The sequence below is a fragment of the Crocodylus porosus genome, unplaced genomic scaffold, assembly GCF_001723895.1.
Source record: "Crocodylus porosus isolate Cpor-Errol unplaced genomic scaffold, CroPor_comp1, whole genome shotgun sequence".
Lineage (NCBI taxonomy): Eukaryota > Metazoa > Chordata > Crocodylia > Crocodylidae > Crocodylus > Crocodylus porosus.
In genome coordinates this window covers 2,101,796-2,118,105 of record NW_017728926.1, presented here as the reverse complement: position 1 = coordinate 2,118,105, position 16,310 = coordinate 2,101,796, and the positions used below count along the sequence as shown (strand labels likewise).

Sequence of the window (16,310 nt, the reverse complement as noted above, 5' to 3'; positions counted from 1 at the left end):
TAAAAGGAAGTTAGATGAGCACCTTGCCAGGGTCATCTGACCCCGGTGCTCTTTCCTGCCAAGGCAGGGGGTTGGACTAGATGATCTACCTAGGTCCCTTCCGACTCTAGCTACTATGAAACTATGAAACTATAAAGGTAACCAGGCAGGCAAGAGGAAGTGCAAGCTGATTGTTTCCTGTGAGAAGTGGTGAGACTTCATCATAAGGCTGCTGTTCATCCTACCCACCTCACGTCTCTCTTGAGACTAATGCAACCAGATGAACATTGTACTTTCAAGTCCAAATCACAGACTCTGTTTGCATAGCAAGAGCACAAAGTCTCAGTGGTCCTGAATCCTATAACAAAAGGCTGGATTTTTCCCCAGTACTGTCACTGCAAAGTGGTGGACTTGTTTCATAGATTTCATAGACATTGGGGCTGGAGGGGACCTTGGAAGATCGAGTCCAGCTGCCCGCCCAAGGGGCAGGAAGTCAGCTGGGGTCATAGGATCCCAGCAAAATAAGCATCCAAATTTCTCTTGAAGGCGTTCAGTGTGGGTGTTTGAACCACCTCTGATGGCAGGCTATTCCAGATCTTGGGGGCTCAGACAGTAAAGAAATTCTTCCTTATGTCCAGGCTGAAACGGTCTCGTTTCTGGGGGCCTCTGACCAGACAGCCTTGTTTTTTACTGTTTAAAGTTATTTGTAGTTTGTTATGCCTCTTGCAGGGCCCTAAAATCCATGTTGTCCCAGCCCACAAGTGCCCAGTAATGCAAATGTAGTTACAGGATTCAGCGTGTGTCAAAAATTACAAATTCCATATTGCAGAGAGCAGGGGCAGTGCTATAGGTTGGTCCAATGTCCATATCAGGAGCTGAGAAAATACTAGAATTGGCATTTTCAAATGCTTATGCCTGCCCACATTTTTGGAGGTGCTGAGAATTGTCTTCTGTGGGAGCTGTATGTTCCTGGCTGCTTTGAAGACTTAGGCGCTTACTGAATTACTTCATCTTGGCCTCAGGTGCTCAGCCATGGGCATCAAACATGACATCTTTGTCCTAGTTCTCTTCACTTCGTGAAACACTAAATGTAATGGATGGTTCAAAAAGCCAGAGAAAAAATAACCATCTCAATTCCAGTCAACTGTCTGCCTAAGCAATCTCAGCACCTCCTTCCAGTGGAGGTGTTTGCATCCTATCACTTACTGAAACATGCTCTGCAGCACAGTCAGCAGGTTATTTTCAGCAGCCTGTATCGAATGGGAACTCAATGAGATGGTTCTGTGCCCTGTTTACCACTGCAGATAAAAGTATTGGCTTGATGCACAGAGTGCAGCAGCCTGCTCTATAAACAGCACACTTTCCTCTGAAAAGCACAGCCCATGTGTGACAGGATCCTGGGGCAGGGCATGGAAGCCATTGTCACTCTGTTCCTTTCTCATGGTAGATGTTTACCTGCCAGGGGGCTGAAGCATCAGTGTGGAGAGTGAAATGTGTGCTAACAAGACAATCAACTTCTTCTGCCTTCCAGGGGGCCCACATGCATATTTTGACTGAGATTCTCCTCTGGTATCAAACACTACAGTTCTGCACTGCTGATTGACACCAAAAGGAAGATGTGGCCTGAAGTGTCTTGCTGTAACATGGAAATGCCCGAACAAACCTGTAAACTTCCCAAATGAGCAATTTTTGTCCCCTTTGATTAGAGTATGCATTTAATTAAATACTGTTGGCAACCCACGTGTGGGCGAACAGTTGCAAACCAGCAAGTCACTAAAAGCCCTGGGATCAATGATATGCTCAGAGCAGCCATTAAAAATCCAAACATCACAACTTGCCAGATTCTGAGGTGCAGAGTGGCCCAAACCTGTGATGCCGAGAGGGCTTTGCTCTCTAATACATTTCCACTTGCCCTACCAGCATGCATTAAAATGATCTTGTACACTGCCCACGTAATTGTCTTGCTACCAGAAAAGAAGCTTTGAGCAGGTAAACATGTGCAGCATTAATATGACAAGCTGGTGGTAGAAGATGTTCACATCACTGACACAGGAGTATATGCTGAAGTTTCAGTGGCTTACAGGAGCAGCATTTTTCTGCTGAGGAAAAATAAATGTCATAATGAAAGTGATAAAATGGAATGTGATGAACATGCCAGCATGCAGTCGTGGTAGTGACTCCAGCATGGAGTAGATGCTTCCAAGCTGAATTTAAAAACAGCTAGCTAAGGTGCAGGATCCACTGTGGCAGCCCATGCTGAACTCCACTGTTCCAGGACTAGACCCAAAACCAGCTGAACCAACCAACCCCCACAAAAAACCTCAGACCTCTGGCAAAGACTTCTTGGCTCTCCGAGCTTCTTGGGCTCTACAGATAAATCCCTACTGTTTCTTTGAATGCAGAGATTATTCTGGGACATCCATTAATTACACCATCTGCAGTGTATCAGCATACAGTGTAAGACCGTGGTTTGTAAAATACTTCTTTTTTTTTTGCCAAGCAGTACTCAGAAGAGAACTTGGGGATACCGGGAGTTGTTTGAGCAGTCTCCTCCCGGAAAAAGAGGAAAACCCCCTTGACTTATCTTCATTTAAGCTACATGGAGGAGAATAACAACTCTCAGAGCACAAAAGATCTTCCCGATTTCTGACCTAAGGAAATCCTTTCTCCTTAGTTGCCATTTAAGCCTTCTTGTACTGTTTCCTAGGGACACAGAGTATCTGATCTCCATCCTCTTTGTAACAACCCCCCAGCCATCTTCTCTCTCTATTCCTTCCAGTTCTCTTTGACAGATCCCAGCTGTTCAGATAAAACCCACTTGCAGGTAAACGTCCCCCTTATACTCATTCAGAAGTCGGTGCAGTAAGGGTTTCTTAAAAAGGCAGAGCTCTAACAGACAGCAGCATGAGCTCCCATCCCATGTGAATGCTTAGTGTGATTTCAGCAGTTCATCATCCTGTGACCCAAGAGTGGTTTGCGGCTGTATATTTTCCCCGCTTGTTTTAGTTCGTGCTGCACTCTCTCTGTGGCTTGGTTCTCACATAGAAGCCTTTTTCTCTGCTTCACTGAATTGTTTGGCCACTTAAAAATAGCTCAGAGTTCTTTTTGTCTTGTAAGTGACTGTGGTTTGCTCAAGTGTGAGTTAGCCTCAAGAGCTGGATTTCCCCAAAAACCAGGTTCCAGTTGCTGGAGCACACTCAAGCATAGCACCTGTTCAGTGTTAAAGGCTGGTGGTACAAACATATAGGTGCTGTTTGACCAGTGCCACAAGCTTGTTTTATTGTTGGCTGAATGAGCTGGGAAGGAGAAGTCCTTTTTTTTTTTTTTTCTTAGTTTCGGCCGAAGCAGGTTAGTCAGAATCTCAGAGAACAGCAGCCACCTGCCTGAGCCTCTGGGATTGCACAGATCTTTCAGGTAGATTCAGTCAAAATGTAACCTCTGGAAAACTCTGCAGATTCCCAAGTCAGGTAGCAGAATGTTGTCCATGACATACAGCGAGAGCCTGAAGAGTGTGGTTAGCCGATACCACTCAGATTGGGGCCTGCATCAGGTTCGCCAGACAGATGTGGTGGAGCTGCAGCGCCTACGCGAGGTCCGAGTGGCAGCCCAGGCCAAGACCAGGGAGGAGTTCCTTAGGATGCATGGGCTGTCTCTGGAGGACTGCACAGCTCACACAACCGGCATGAAATATAGGTAAGAAAGGATGCTTTGTATCTTCTGGGTGAATATGGATGGGCATGAAAGACATGAGAGAAGCAACAGCTTTTGTGCACATTTCACTATGCCCAGAGTTTGTGCAGGGCAGAAATCTGCGTTCAGGCTTTGCAAATGGTTTCCAGGATATCACATAGTGTGGATGTATTTTCTTTGCTGCCTTCCCCACCACCTTCCCCCCATGACACAGATCATATTGAAATATTTACTGGAATGGCTTCTTTGGTTTTAACTAGATATAGCTATAAGCATCAGGGCTGTGCTTTAGAAGGGTTTGGAACACCTGTTTGGACCAGCCCAGGGGAGCTTAAAACGCAAAAGGATGAAGCACTTCCCAGATGGTGTGGCAGGGTAACTTTTCTTTCAGTCCAGTTTAAAGTATCTAGAGATCAGGTTGGGGGCATTTAATAAACTTGTATGTCTGGTCTCTGCCCCAGCAGGGGCTAAGTGTGGTGTAGATATGAACAGTCAGTGCTTTACCTGTATACATCAGTGGGAAATTGGACTCAGATTGTCACTTCAGCTTCCTCAAAAGCAGACTCCGCTGTTGGGGACCAGGGTGTGTGCATAACTCCACTCCTAACCATTCCACTCGTCGGAACAGGAATGATTCCTACTTGCCTCTTGGTCCATTTCTGCCCCTGGGCTTTGGTTTTACAGAGATCAGTAGTCAGTGTCCAAACCCAGTGCAGTTTTCTCCCATCTCTCTCCGTTTCCTGGTCATGGGGTTGGCAGTCTGCGAGTTTGCCCACCTCTGGACTCTGAGCAGGGCACATGTCTTCATGCTGTTGCTCCATGCTCATCGCATCCATGGCAGCCGCTTCACCCAGCACCTTCCCATTTATGCAGAGTACTGAATCCTCCCTCTTTTGGTCAGAGTGGGTTACTTCCTTCCTCTTTCTCTTCCTTGTCAGAGGCCTGACAGCCACAGTAAGCTTGCCTCCTTGTCTGTAGCATTCTGTACACTGACCCTACCACATATTCATTTCCTGTAGTTTTAGTGAATCCACTTCCTTTAATGTGTGGCAGTGCTGTTGCTACAGTTTACTGGTAGTGGAATTTCTCCTGAGGTCCCAGCAGATGGCAGACTCCTACCAGTGAAAGTCCTACAGTAGTCCAGGGAGAAGTGTCTTGCTCTTTGGAAGGATCAAAACTAAGAGCAAAGGGTCACATGCATACAGTTTAGTCACTGCTACGTAGTTCTGGCTCATGCTTTTCAGCTTGCAAGCAGCAATCCCCTCATGGCCCTGTAATCCCAACCTACTCTAGAGGCATATCGGGAGCATCCTTTATGTTGTTCTGATAAATCTTCATCGCTGCTCATCTGTGCAGTGATCTTGGCAGAGTTTGTTTCACGAGTTCATGGTCAGAACCGTCATGCTTTTTTCCCTCAGCAGGCAGGTGTACAGATCTGTTCCACCCTCAGCCCAGTGCTCACAGTTTGGGACAGAACATGCCAGCCCCTAGGGAGAAGAGAGCAATGGCCTCTGCAGCAAGTTATTTCTGTAGCTGCTGCGGTGGAATCTCTTGGACTATCAGGCTCTGCATAAACTGAATTATTGACACTCAGCCACTGTTTGACAGACCTGACTCTGCCCCCTTCCTCCACAGCAGCAGGCTGGACTCGCATCCCCTTGCCATGGGCATGAGGACATTCCTTCCTTAGGAACCCTGGACACCTGTTCCTGCCCTGCCAGGGGAGGGTGATTGTGAGGGAGTGAGCTGTTTTCATTAATTCAGTTTAACTGGTTCATCTCGGTTCACTGAATTCTCCAGCAGGATGAAGTAATGTAATCACGACTTATTTAGCTTGATCCAGGGCTACTTTGGGGACAGTTATATATATATGCACAAAGGTGTCCTTCTGAGAGCAGTAGCATTTTGTTTACTAGGACATGATAGGGTGTAATGAGGCTGTAACGTGTGGTACAGCCATCTGATACCCTTGTACCCATCTATCATTCATGCCATCAGCCCGCTTGTGGCCAGACTCTTCCTCCTGCCTAGAAACGAAGCAAAATCCTTTGCAGTGCTGAGATCCAAGCTTCAGAAACTTTACTCTGCTCTTTCTACAGTAGCAAAGCCTTTCAGGCATCCTTCAGAGCTCTCTGAGATCAGTAACAGGTTTTCTAGCGCTCTTGGTGCAGTTAGGACCCACAAAAAGGCCAGAATGAGATTCTGGAGCTGGAGTAACCCAGGCAACTGTTAATAGGGTTTTCAGTCCAGTTTCTCTATGGCATTCAGTGAGTGGCACACAGCAGCTTCTGGCTGGGGGATTTGGGGAATGGAATGAACTCTTTGGGTGCATTGACTTATCTCCTCAGTGCCCCATCCAGATTCCATACAAATACTTAGTGTATAGCCACGCTCCTGTATAGAAGCTGTTCCTCAAATGCCCTGCCACTGGCAGTGCAATCCTTCACTTTCCACCAGCTGCACCTGGCACCTGGGTCTAATTAAAGTGGTTGCCCATTCCTACTAAAACCAGGTGAGAAGTGGAGCTTTTATTTAGTAGCAGCTCCCTGGAAGATTCCATTCGGCCTTTATTTGCCATGAAGCGTGTTCTTTTTGCATACTTGCTGATTATGCCCTGGGCCTTCCCCCCACTTCAGGAAACCCTTCTCTTCAGCTGCAGGCCTCCACACATCCCACTTCCCTACCACCATCCTGCTCTCTCTATTGTCTTCCCTCACCCTGATAGCAAATCTCCAGGAGGCTTTGGGAATCTCAGCTCCACTGCTGTCTGTCTTTGGCAGACCCCATGCCTACCTCTATCTCATCCTAACAAGCCTGTGAAAGGAGGTGCTCTGAGTGCCTGATTTGCCTTCTCTGGTTTGCTTTTGGCATGGAGAAATAAGTACCAGTATGGCCCAGAAACCTGAACCTGAGAGAGGATTGCACAGAGCTGGGAAGCCATCCCTGCACTCAGAGACAGCTGGTGCGCCATTAATTTTGCATGTTGTTCCAGAGCCTGGTGTAGCAAGAGCATAAATATTGCAAAGGGGTTTTGTTTGTTAATTACTGTATCTTTGATAGGCTGACAGATCACTGGCTTGAGTGCAGCAGAGGGGCGACTTGCCCAGAGGGGACGTTTTTAAAACTTCTGGCGCTGAATGATCAGTAGTATCCGTCAAAGGGTCTCATATTGTCCCAACATTGGAAGTAAAACCCGGGCACAACTTAGACCTGTGCCAGCAACTAGATCAGTCCTCTCCAAGCTCTGGCTTCAAAGGTGGAAGTCTTCAAGCACTCAGTTGAAGTAGATTAGATTCCTCTCTTACTCCTGCTCTCCCTTTAGGCTGCTTCTGTTGTGAAACTCACTGACCTCATCCTTAGCCTGGACCAGACTGTGGCTACACAGGGATTTTAACCCCCTTGAACCTGTCACAGAGACTCCTGTTCTCTTTCTAGATAGTTTCCTGGACCCAATCTACTGTCAAGTCCAGAGGCTGTGTATTTGTTAAAATATCCTTTTCATGGTCCACAATGTAGCAAGCTGCTCTGCATGGGCCAGCTGTTGTGTCCATCTCTGTGGGTTCTGCCTGCAAAGATCAGCCTGCAGGTTTTTGTATTTTCATTGAATCTGAAGCTTTGCAGATAAGGTTTCCTTGCATTTTCTTGTATGACAATAAACAAAGGTAACATTTACACAGTAACAGTAACCTATTTAATATTTATGTGAGAGTTATTTATTGATGAAGTGATGACTGTGTGTGCACTGTCAAAGATATTAAGAAGGATCAGGCTACAGTATTTACTGACAGAAAATACTTTCGTAGTTAAGTTGCAGGGGCTTTGAGGAGTAGAGGGGCCAAGGGGACTGACTGACTTTGAGAGTGATCTCTTTTGGTAATGGACAGTGCTGGATGCCAGCCAACAGAAATTTCAGGAATTCAGCCCCCAAATAAAGTTTGCCATAAGCATAAAGGTCAGAGCTTTGCACAGAGCATTCTTTAGACTAGAGTAGTGCCAAATACTTCTGATGCTGAAGGTTTGTCATGGATAACAAAGATCTGCCTGTTGTCACAAGGTAACTCAGCCTACTTTGGAACAAGTTCCTTTCACAAGGCAACAAAGAGAAGATAAGCAGAAATCTGCAATTCGGATTGAAAAGTTCAACAGCCCCAAAAGCAGGGAGATGGCTCGAGCAGCACTGCCATGGTGCAGCTAATTTTTTTATAGCCAGCAGGGATGAAGTTTTAGAGCTGAATGCACAGATTCTGTCTGCATCCCGTACATCCAGCAGAACTTTGCCCAGGGTTCTGGGGATTTGCAGCAGCATCACTGTTCACCACATCAGTGACACTGTTCCAGATTTATCCTGTTGGAACCCAGAGAAGAGTTTGGTCCCCTGAATCCATCAGTAAAAACCTGCATTTGTTCTGCAATTTCTTTACTTGGTGGTTTTAGCCAAGGCCTCCTTGTAAGGAGCTTTAATCTGGACTCAGGGATGTTTTTTCAAAGTATAGGAAGACTGCACACAGATTAGTACCAAATCACTGTGCCTCCCAGGGATTCAGAATTTTTTGCTTGTCAAATAGCTGCTCGTACGAATCCGCCAGAACGTTGGGGCTAATCAGCAGGGATACTCTACTCCTTCACATCACTCCTTTCTGCCATGACAATGGCCAGACGCAGACAGATGGGCTGGAGGCAGAAAGGACAGAGGTACACTTTATTTTTTATGAGAACCAGTTTTTTGATGTGCAAATACGTGTTTTTGGTATGCAAATTGGCACCTGTAGTGTTTACAGGTGCTTTGTGTGCATTGGGTGAAAACCCTTGAATTCAAGGCAAAACTGCCATTTGCTCCAGCAGGAGCAGGATTTCCCACTCTGCCTTCAGGCGCATCCTAATCTGTGGCAGTAGAATTGGAAACTGCAATTAGTGTTTGTGGGGCACTAAGCAGGATTACTTTGGCTCTGGTGGCCAGTATAAGGAGCTTGGCAGCAGCAGAAAACACCAGTGGATTACACTTTTTTTTTACTTTAATCTGAATTCAGATTTATATAACTTTCATTCTTGAAGGGCACCTAAACACCAACAGTTGTGTGTGTGTATTAGAAACTCTGCATCGGAAGGTATAATATTGAATGTGGGATTCCGGGGGGAGGCCTCAACTTTATACTTTAGATCACAAAAATATGACTTAAGAACTGGCACTGGATTTTTTTAAAGCTCTGAGAGATTGGAACTGGTGTGACAGTCCATTTTTCTCAGCATTTTAGGGCAGGGATCAGCAAGGAATTAAAATGGAGTGGTGCCAGTTAACATGAAAAAGAAAGAGTAATTTACAGTGAAAGAAAGAAATTGCCACAAACTGAAGTGTTCTTTTTGCTTCCCTGGGAGTTTATTCTGCTCCAGAAGTGCTCAGAAAGGGTAAGCAATGTATCATTCTGGCCAAGAGATGGTATATGCAAGTTCAGTCTGATTTGGAAATGTTCTGCAAATGCTGTGTAGCTCTTAGCACATGGGTGCAAAAGGGGAAAAATTAATTGAGTCCCATTTTTTTGGATCCTTCCTGGGTCTCCTGAGTACCTAAACCCAAGCTGGCCACTCACAGTCATCCTCCCTGGAATCCAAAGATAGTCAGTTTGTCATTTCTAGCAGGTTCATGGTGATAAATCAGATGAATGCAGATGCTCTGGGTAGGTGTAACGTTTTGTCATGAAGAGTGAAGAAGGTGCTAGGATGTCATCATGCCATCGGTGGCCAGGTCGGCTAGCCCAGCCCTCTGCCAGGGTCCTGCAGAGGATCAGCCTCTTTCCTGGGCTCTGCAAGCAGGACAATGCCTAGGGCCATGGGAGCAGCAGCTCATTTACCCTCTGCAGGCAGAGAGCACTGTGCCTTGCTTTCACCATACCTGAGGCAGGGAGAGCACCTGCATGAGCATGGCAGTTGGGAGGAGGGAGTGCATTCGCATTCCACACTGCCTTAGAGCCAAGGTAGAGAAATACCTGGTGGTGTTAGAACATGAACTCTGAGGATCTTAATTTGAGCAATTCAAGAAAGAAGTGATCCTGGCACCCTGGCTCCATAGGCATTCCTCCCACCCCTTTTCAGGGCAGAGATAACGATTTACAGAAGCACTTCGGAGTCAGCTGTGAGTTACCAAAAGAGATATAAAAGATAGGGTATGTGCTGGGACATTTACCAAGGAGTTTGCTGTATAAGCATGGTGTATGATAACTGGTGTATCCTGGTGACTGGTATAGTGTTATGTCTTCCTGGACCACTGCATAGGTTGTAATGCATGCACGAGAATGTGGCAAACAGAGCAGATTAACTCTTCCCTTACTGCTGCCTTGCTCTTTCCCCTTAAATATACACAAGGTGGAGGAGTCCCTTGTGGTTCAGTGGTAGAATCCTTGTCTACCTCCCAGGAGACCTGGGTTTGATTCCCAGACACTTATGCAACTACAGCCATGGAGGCACCAAACATCTGGACTCAGTCTGGTCTTTGGATTCTGTCTCAGTGGCCTAAAGGGAGGATGGAAGGTTTGTGCAGCCTCCCCTTCTCCAAAAATGCCTGCCCAGGCATATGTGTTGAAGGTCTAGTGGCCGTCATGCATACACCATGATCCAGGAGGATCAACAGTTGCCACATATAGGAGGTGAATGAATCCTTGGGAACTGGCACCATTTGTAATGAAGATAGAAATGTGAGAGCTCCCTACAGCCTTGTCTCCCAAACTGGCACTTCTGTTTCCTGCTCTGTTCTGCTGTGGGAAGAGGGTTTGTGTACTGCAACCCCCACCTCTGGCAGCACCTTCCTCCATAAAGGCAAATTAAAAGCAAATATTGGGAATGAATTTTAAAATGACAGCCACTCAAAAAAGCATGTTATTTGAAAACAAAATATGCAGATTGCAAGTTATGAAATGGCTTACTCCCTTGTTTGAAATAGGTACATTGATGCTTCTCAACCTCATGTGGCAGTTTGTTTACTTCCCCAGATTCATAAAATATTGAAAGTGTGAGCAAAAATAAGCCAGCTCCTTTTTTTACAGCATTATTGGAGCGTTATTTAAACGATGCTCTGCAGACATGCGGGAAGGAGGTCCATGCTTCCCAGTTTACAGTCTAAATATAGACTGTTGTCCTTCTTCATTGGAATATCTTAACATGTGGAGGCAGGGGGGAGGGGGTAGAGTAAAAGAGAGCAGAAAATGAGAGGAAAAGGAAATCCGCTCTGGTAAGACCCTCGCATTAGGACCCGCTGCATGTGCTGTGGACAGGCAGCGTACTCAAGCCAACAGCTGCCTCTGTAGTTATTCTTCAGTGAATGAAGCAGCAGTGTATCCTCCTGTGTTATTAATGGATTGCTGAGTGTTTCCTGCTCAGCTCACTGGTCACCTAATCGACTTAGTCAAGCCCAGACACTGAGCAGGATCAGTGGTGCCATGGTCACGCTGCCCTCTCTACTTCCGAACTCCTGGCTCTCTCTGGAAGGACGGCAGCTGTAGCAGGGGTCAGAGAGCTGGTCAGAGAAGCTTGCTGCTGCATCTCTTCAGTTGGAGGTCTCCTCCATCCTTTCATCTCCAATGCTGGAGCAATGGCAATTCGCTTCTCCTGTCCCCCACTGGATCTGAATACTGTAGCTCTGTGCCTCAGGAAACGAGCGCAGTGTTTTTTTGGCTAACAGGAGGATAAAATTTGAAATTCAGCAGGAAGATAAAATTTGAAATTCAGCACAAAAATGAGATGTGGCAGTCCTAATTATTAATGTGCGACTGTTGGGTACAGGGCTCACCCTCACCCGGAAACTTGGTAAACCTGCTTCAGAAACGAGCTAAGCAATGCTGCCAAGAATGGGAGAAGGGGAAGCAGTGGACAGTGTCAGGACACACGCTGGGAAATAAATAGTTCGGAGCCCTCCAACTCACACTCCTTTTTAACTCTCATACTTGCAAATAGTGGCTTGGTGTCGTGTGTTCTTGCTGGCTTTCTCCTAGAAGAGCAGGTGGCAGTTGCAAAGGCTGTACCTTCTGCTTGGCTTTGGGCATTGATTTCTTTGCAAACTCCAAGTTCCTGGGGAAAACCTTTCTAGTTTATTTTCTCCTTGGACATCCTGCAATACTTCTGAGGAGAGTTGGCAGCATATTCTGAAGCAAAACACTTCTGAGAAACAAAGTGGGAGGGAAATTTCTGCAACCAGCACAAAGCCAGAGCACGATGCAGGTCTCTTTTGTGTGCTCTGAACACAGTATCAAGAGCCGGAGTGCAGAAGATCGGCTAAACAGACAAAATGCCAGCAGCCCCAGCCTCGGCACACGCAGCAAATTCCGGGCAGTGGCCATGGTGGCCCGGAGCTTGGGGCAGCTGTCTGTGCAAAACGCCCCATCTTCTAGTGAATCCAGCATGAAACAGCCAGGAATGAAATATAGGTATGGAGAACAATGCGCTCCCGGTGCCCAAATAGTTACTCTGCCTCCTGATTAGATGCGTTTCAGGTTTCTCTATGTGATGTACAAGCTGTAAGGGAAAGAGTGCATGTGTGTGTTGCTGTTTCTAGCTTGTTGTTGCCTGACTCTTCCATATATACTTTTTCAGTGGTACAAATGCTGGCATCTGTATGCTGTGGGTGGGATCCTGGTTTACCTCAGTTCTCTTGGTCTTACAGTTTGCAGGTGTAACTTTCTATGGCTTATCTTCTGCTCTCATTTACACTTATGTGCAACCTCAGCACCTTCCTGGATGCAAGGGGTTTAGTCCCAGTTTACACGTAGAACTGAATGTGATCCTACTTACCTGCATCTATAACCCTGAAATTTGAGTTAGAGTTAAGCAAAATTCCTGGTAGCTTAGGTATAAACTGCCGACTGCTGAGGATGCCTGAGAATTAGTGACAACAGACGTCTGCTTGTGTTCTGGAATGGCCTTTTGCATTTCGTGACTCTGTCTCTTTAGAAGCCCCTGTGAGAATGCAGTAAGAGAGGAGAAAAACTCTGTGGAGATGAGAAATCTGAAAAATAAGCAAAACACAAATGCGAGCTCCAGGTTCTTGCCCACTGGTGGAATATTGTGCCAAACTTTCCAGATGTTTTAGCAAAACGATTCTGAGCAGGTGTGTGGCTAGGTGTGTGCCTGGTGTGGAATTTAACTTTGCCTAATGTTGGGGGCACTAGCACTGGAGACAAAACAGGACTAAGAATGCAAAACAAGTCAGAGTGGCATGCTGGTGGATGGGTTCAGGTATCATCCAGAAGTTGTCCAGGTATTAGATAAGCCTCTTTTTGCCTACAGTCCTCTCTTATCTTTCAAGCAACTTCAGTTTACTGTATTTCCTGAGACCATGAAGGTTTGTGCTAGTTCTTCATAGTGCAGTAAAGCACTATTTGGAGAACATGCAGGTTCAAAGCCAGAAAGAACAAGTCCTGGCTAAAAACTTGTGAAAGCAGGATAGCACCTTGTCCTCTAACTTTCCAGAGAGGTGGGGGTCTGGTTCAGTGGCTCTGAGACTGCCTCTGAGGCAACTTCCAGTCGTTGAGCAGAGTGAATCAGAAACAAGCAGTGCAGGGCTGGCCTGTAGGGGTGGGGGGGCACTGTGTCTGTCCGTGTCTGTCTCATAGTAGTGAACCTGTTGGGTGGAAGCTCTCACTCCAAGTGTGCTTCCCCTGCAATGGAGACCCAGCAGTAATTGTTACGGAGTTGCATTAAGTAAACAGCTGTATGGAGGATTTTTTTAACCATTCAGTATATGCTTAGGGAATCCAGCCACAAGTTTCAGGAAATGACTGATAGTTTGCGCTGTTGGATGGAAAGGTTGTATATGCCATAGAGCAGAGGCTTACAAGCATCTTCAACGGCTAGGTATGTCATAAAGTCTTAAGTCATTCAAGTGCCAGGAACATACAAAACTAAATTTCCCTTAATGCAGAAGATTAGGTCAAGCATTGCTAGGCGTGTTTGTGAACATATTTGCTAGCACATATGTATAATGGATACACATTAGGTGTGCACTGTGCAGGCAAGCAGAGGTGGCACATTTTCTCTTCCACCCATCCCCAAAGAGAGTGCCACTTCTGATTAGCAAATGTGTCAAAATGCTGAGAGAGAAACAAACTGCCCAGCAGTACTTTAGCCAGGCTTTCTAGCAGCAACGTGATTTTTTGGGTGCCCAAATTGAACCATCTCAGGGGTCCAGTAGTTCAGAGAACAGGTGCTTAGCACCCTCTGCAAATCAGTGCCCCTTCCAATTCATCCCTAAAACAAAAGACATTTTTTTCAAGTACTGCTTGTAGTGCTTTAACACTTTTTGTGCAGCTTTCATCCCCTTTCCCCTGTGCCCAAAGTGAGCACCCTGCCCCCAAGAGCACTTTTGTTCTGGGAATCAAAAGGCATAGATGGTGCTATATTGAGCCACATTTCCCCCTACGTTGCAGTTTGCATGGCTGTTTATTTAGGAGAGAAGTCTCATGAGGTGAATGTACAACAGCAGTAATGTTGGATGACACCCAGAGCAGACTTGTCTGTATGTCAAAAAAATTCCCCTATCCTGCAGACATTTCCTCATCAACCCTGTGCAGCAGAAGCAGTGATGCATATTCTACTTCTAAATGGCAAACAAGGCTTTAAAAATACAGCAAAATATTAAAGGCTTCAGTTTGGCCATCTACAGTATAGTCTTAATATTTTAAAGCAACATAAGCAGTTATCTGCTTCCTTCTGTTCCCATTTCTGAGGAAGTAAAAATGGCCTGTCAGCTTCCTGAGAGAAGTGCTCATAAAATGTTATCCATTCCCTTGCAGTATAGTGGATGAATCCCAGGAGCCTTGATCTCATTGTTGACTGTGTCATGACTCTTATGGTGCCAGGACTATCATAAGCCACTTTGTGACACAGTGCAGAAATGGGGGGTACTGGGACTGAGCCTGCTTCAAAAAAACAGAAAAGAGAAAGAAAAAATGTTGTTTTCAAATTGGTTGAACGTACAGATAAGTGTACTGTAATGTAATTTCTAACTTCTAAAAGTTGAATAAGAGCAATATAGCAGCCCAGGAGGAATAGTAATCTAAATCCAAAATAATTAAGTGTCATTACTGTGTTGTAGCTTTGCTTTGTTCCTGAGCCCTAGACATGCTTTCTTTTCCACCTCTGAGAGACCAGCCTTCGCTGTGGGCTAGTTCCTCAGATAAAGGAAATTCCAGCATGGGCAGCTCCCTGAGAAAAGCCGGCATGCTGTGAACTGCAGATCCCTGGGTGGCACCAGTGATCCAGAAAGGTGCCTTGTTACTGACCTAGGGAACACGTTCTCCAGTCAGACTCTTGTGTTCCCTCCCTGGTGCTTCCTGTGTTATCTAGACCTCCTTGTTGTCCCTTGGGTCCTGCAGATCAGTCCCACTTGTTGGGTCGTGGCTGTGACTGCTGCCCATGTGTTGACTATATAGGCTGTCCTTTTCCTGGGCCCCTTCATTTAGAGGGTTTATTAACCATTTCAGGTGTGAAGGCCTCCATCTTTCTACTGTGGACCAGCCTTCCTAGATGTGCTTGTTTCACACTTGTGGACATGCCGGGAAGAGAGTGCGAACTAAGAAAGAGCAAGAATCCAGGCAGCTTGTGTGTCAGTCACTATTCAAACTTCTGTCATCTGAATCAATTGGATATGTTTTAAGACAGAAAAGGAATATAAGTTCCTCTGGTCAGCTGTGCTCTGTCCAGTCTCTCAGCTGAGTGCTTCCTGTTCTGTAACAAGCTGTCCCACGCTTTCATTAAATGCTCCATTATGAGGTTCTCCTAGATACAAATTCAAGAGCAGCAGATGCATGAGGAAAGCCTGTTCTTTGGATTCCCCATCTCTTTCTTAGCTTGGGAGAACCAGCTACAGCTATATCTTGGGCACACAGACCATATCTGCTGGGTATTTTTACCTAGGAAAAAGAGTACACCTTGGAGCTAAGGCAGTTTGAACCTTTAGGAAAGCCAAAGCGCCCATCAAAGCACAAAGATTGTGGGTTAAATTCTGTTCATCCTCAGATTTCTTCTGGGAGATGCAAGTGCATGGGGAGCAGCACTGGGCCACTGTCCCGCTTTATCAGCTCAGCTGCATTGCTGCTGGCTTGAAATGAAAAGAGAGAAGAGTGGCACCTCCGTATCTGGAGCTCTGTCGATCTCCACAAGCTCAGACTCAGCTGTGCTCTGGAAGAGTAGGGATGAAGGACCATTTGACAACAGACAAGTCCTCTCGTACCCATGGGCTGCACTGAGTATATTTTCTTGCAGCTAAAGCAGAATTAACTTTTTGTTCCTTTAACCCAGGCTGCTATACCATCACAGGACCTGGAATGCTACATGGATGCAATAGCAGTAAAATATTTAGGGACTGTGTGACATGCACAAGAGCCTTCTAACAGTTCACATGAATAGGTCTTGAAACAGACTTTTAGACTATTAGTGCTGTCCACACATATGAGCAGCCATGAGACTGAGCTGATTTTGGTACTGTGTTTCTAGGCAAAAACTTATAAACAATTAATGTTTTGCATCACTAGAAAACGCCTTTGCCAATCTTTCTCTTTCCCTTCGAAAGTTGTAACCACCTAAGTTGAAAAAGGATGTTGAGAGGAGCTGGTATGTGGTCTGAGCACACAGCCAACTGCTAGGCAGCCCTGCGTCCT

At 45.9% G+C, this 16,310-nt stretch overlaps 1 protein-coding gene across 9 annotated transcripts in view; it reads left to right on the top strand.

Annotated features, from left to right (window-relative positions):
* Positions 1-16,310, top strand: part of KCNAB2 (potassium voltage-gated channel subfamily A regulatory beta subunit 2) — a 104,477-nt gene that overhangs the window by 52,879 nt on the left and 35,288 nt on the right. Inside the window, exon 1 of one of the 9 annotated variants that reach the window (XM_019541178.1) lies at positions 11,630-12,080. The exons of 7 other annotated variants lie outside the window; for them this stretch is intronic. In XM_019541178.1, the coding sequence (XP_019396723.1) occupies positions 11,869-12,080 (212 nt within the window). In that variant the 5' untranslated portion in view covers positions 11,630-11,868. Of the gene's footprint in view, positions 1-11,629; positions 12,081-16,310 lie in introns of those variants that run through there. One more of the 9 variants, XM_019541179.1, reaches the window with a different exon arrangement.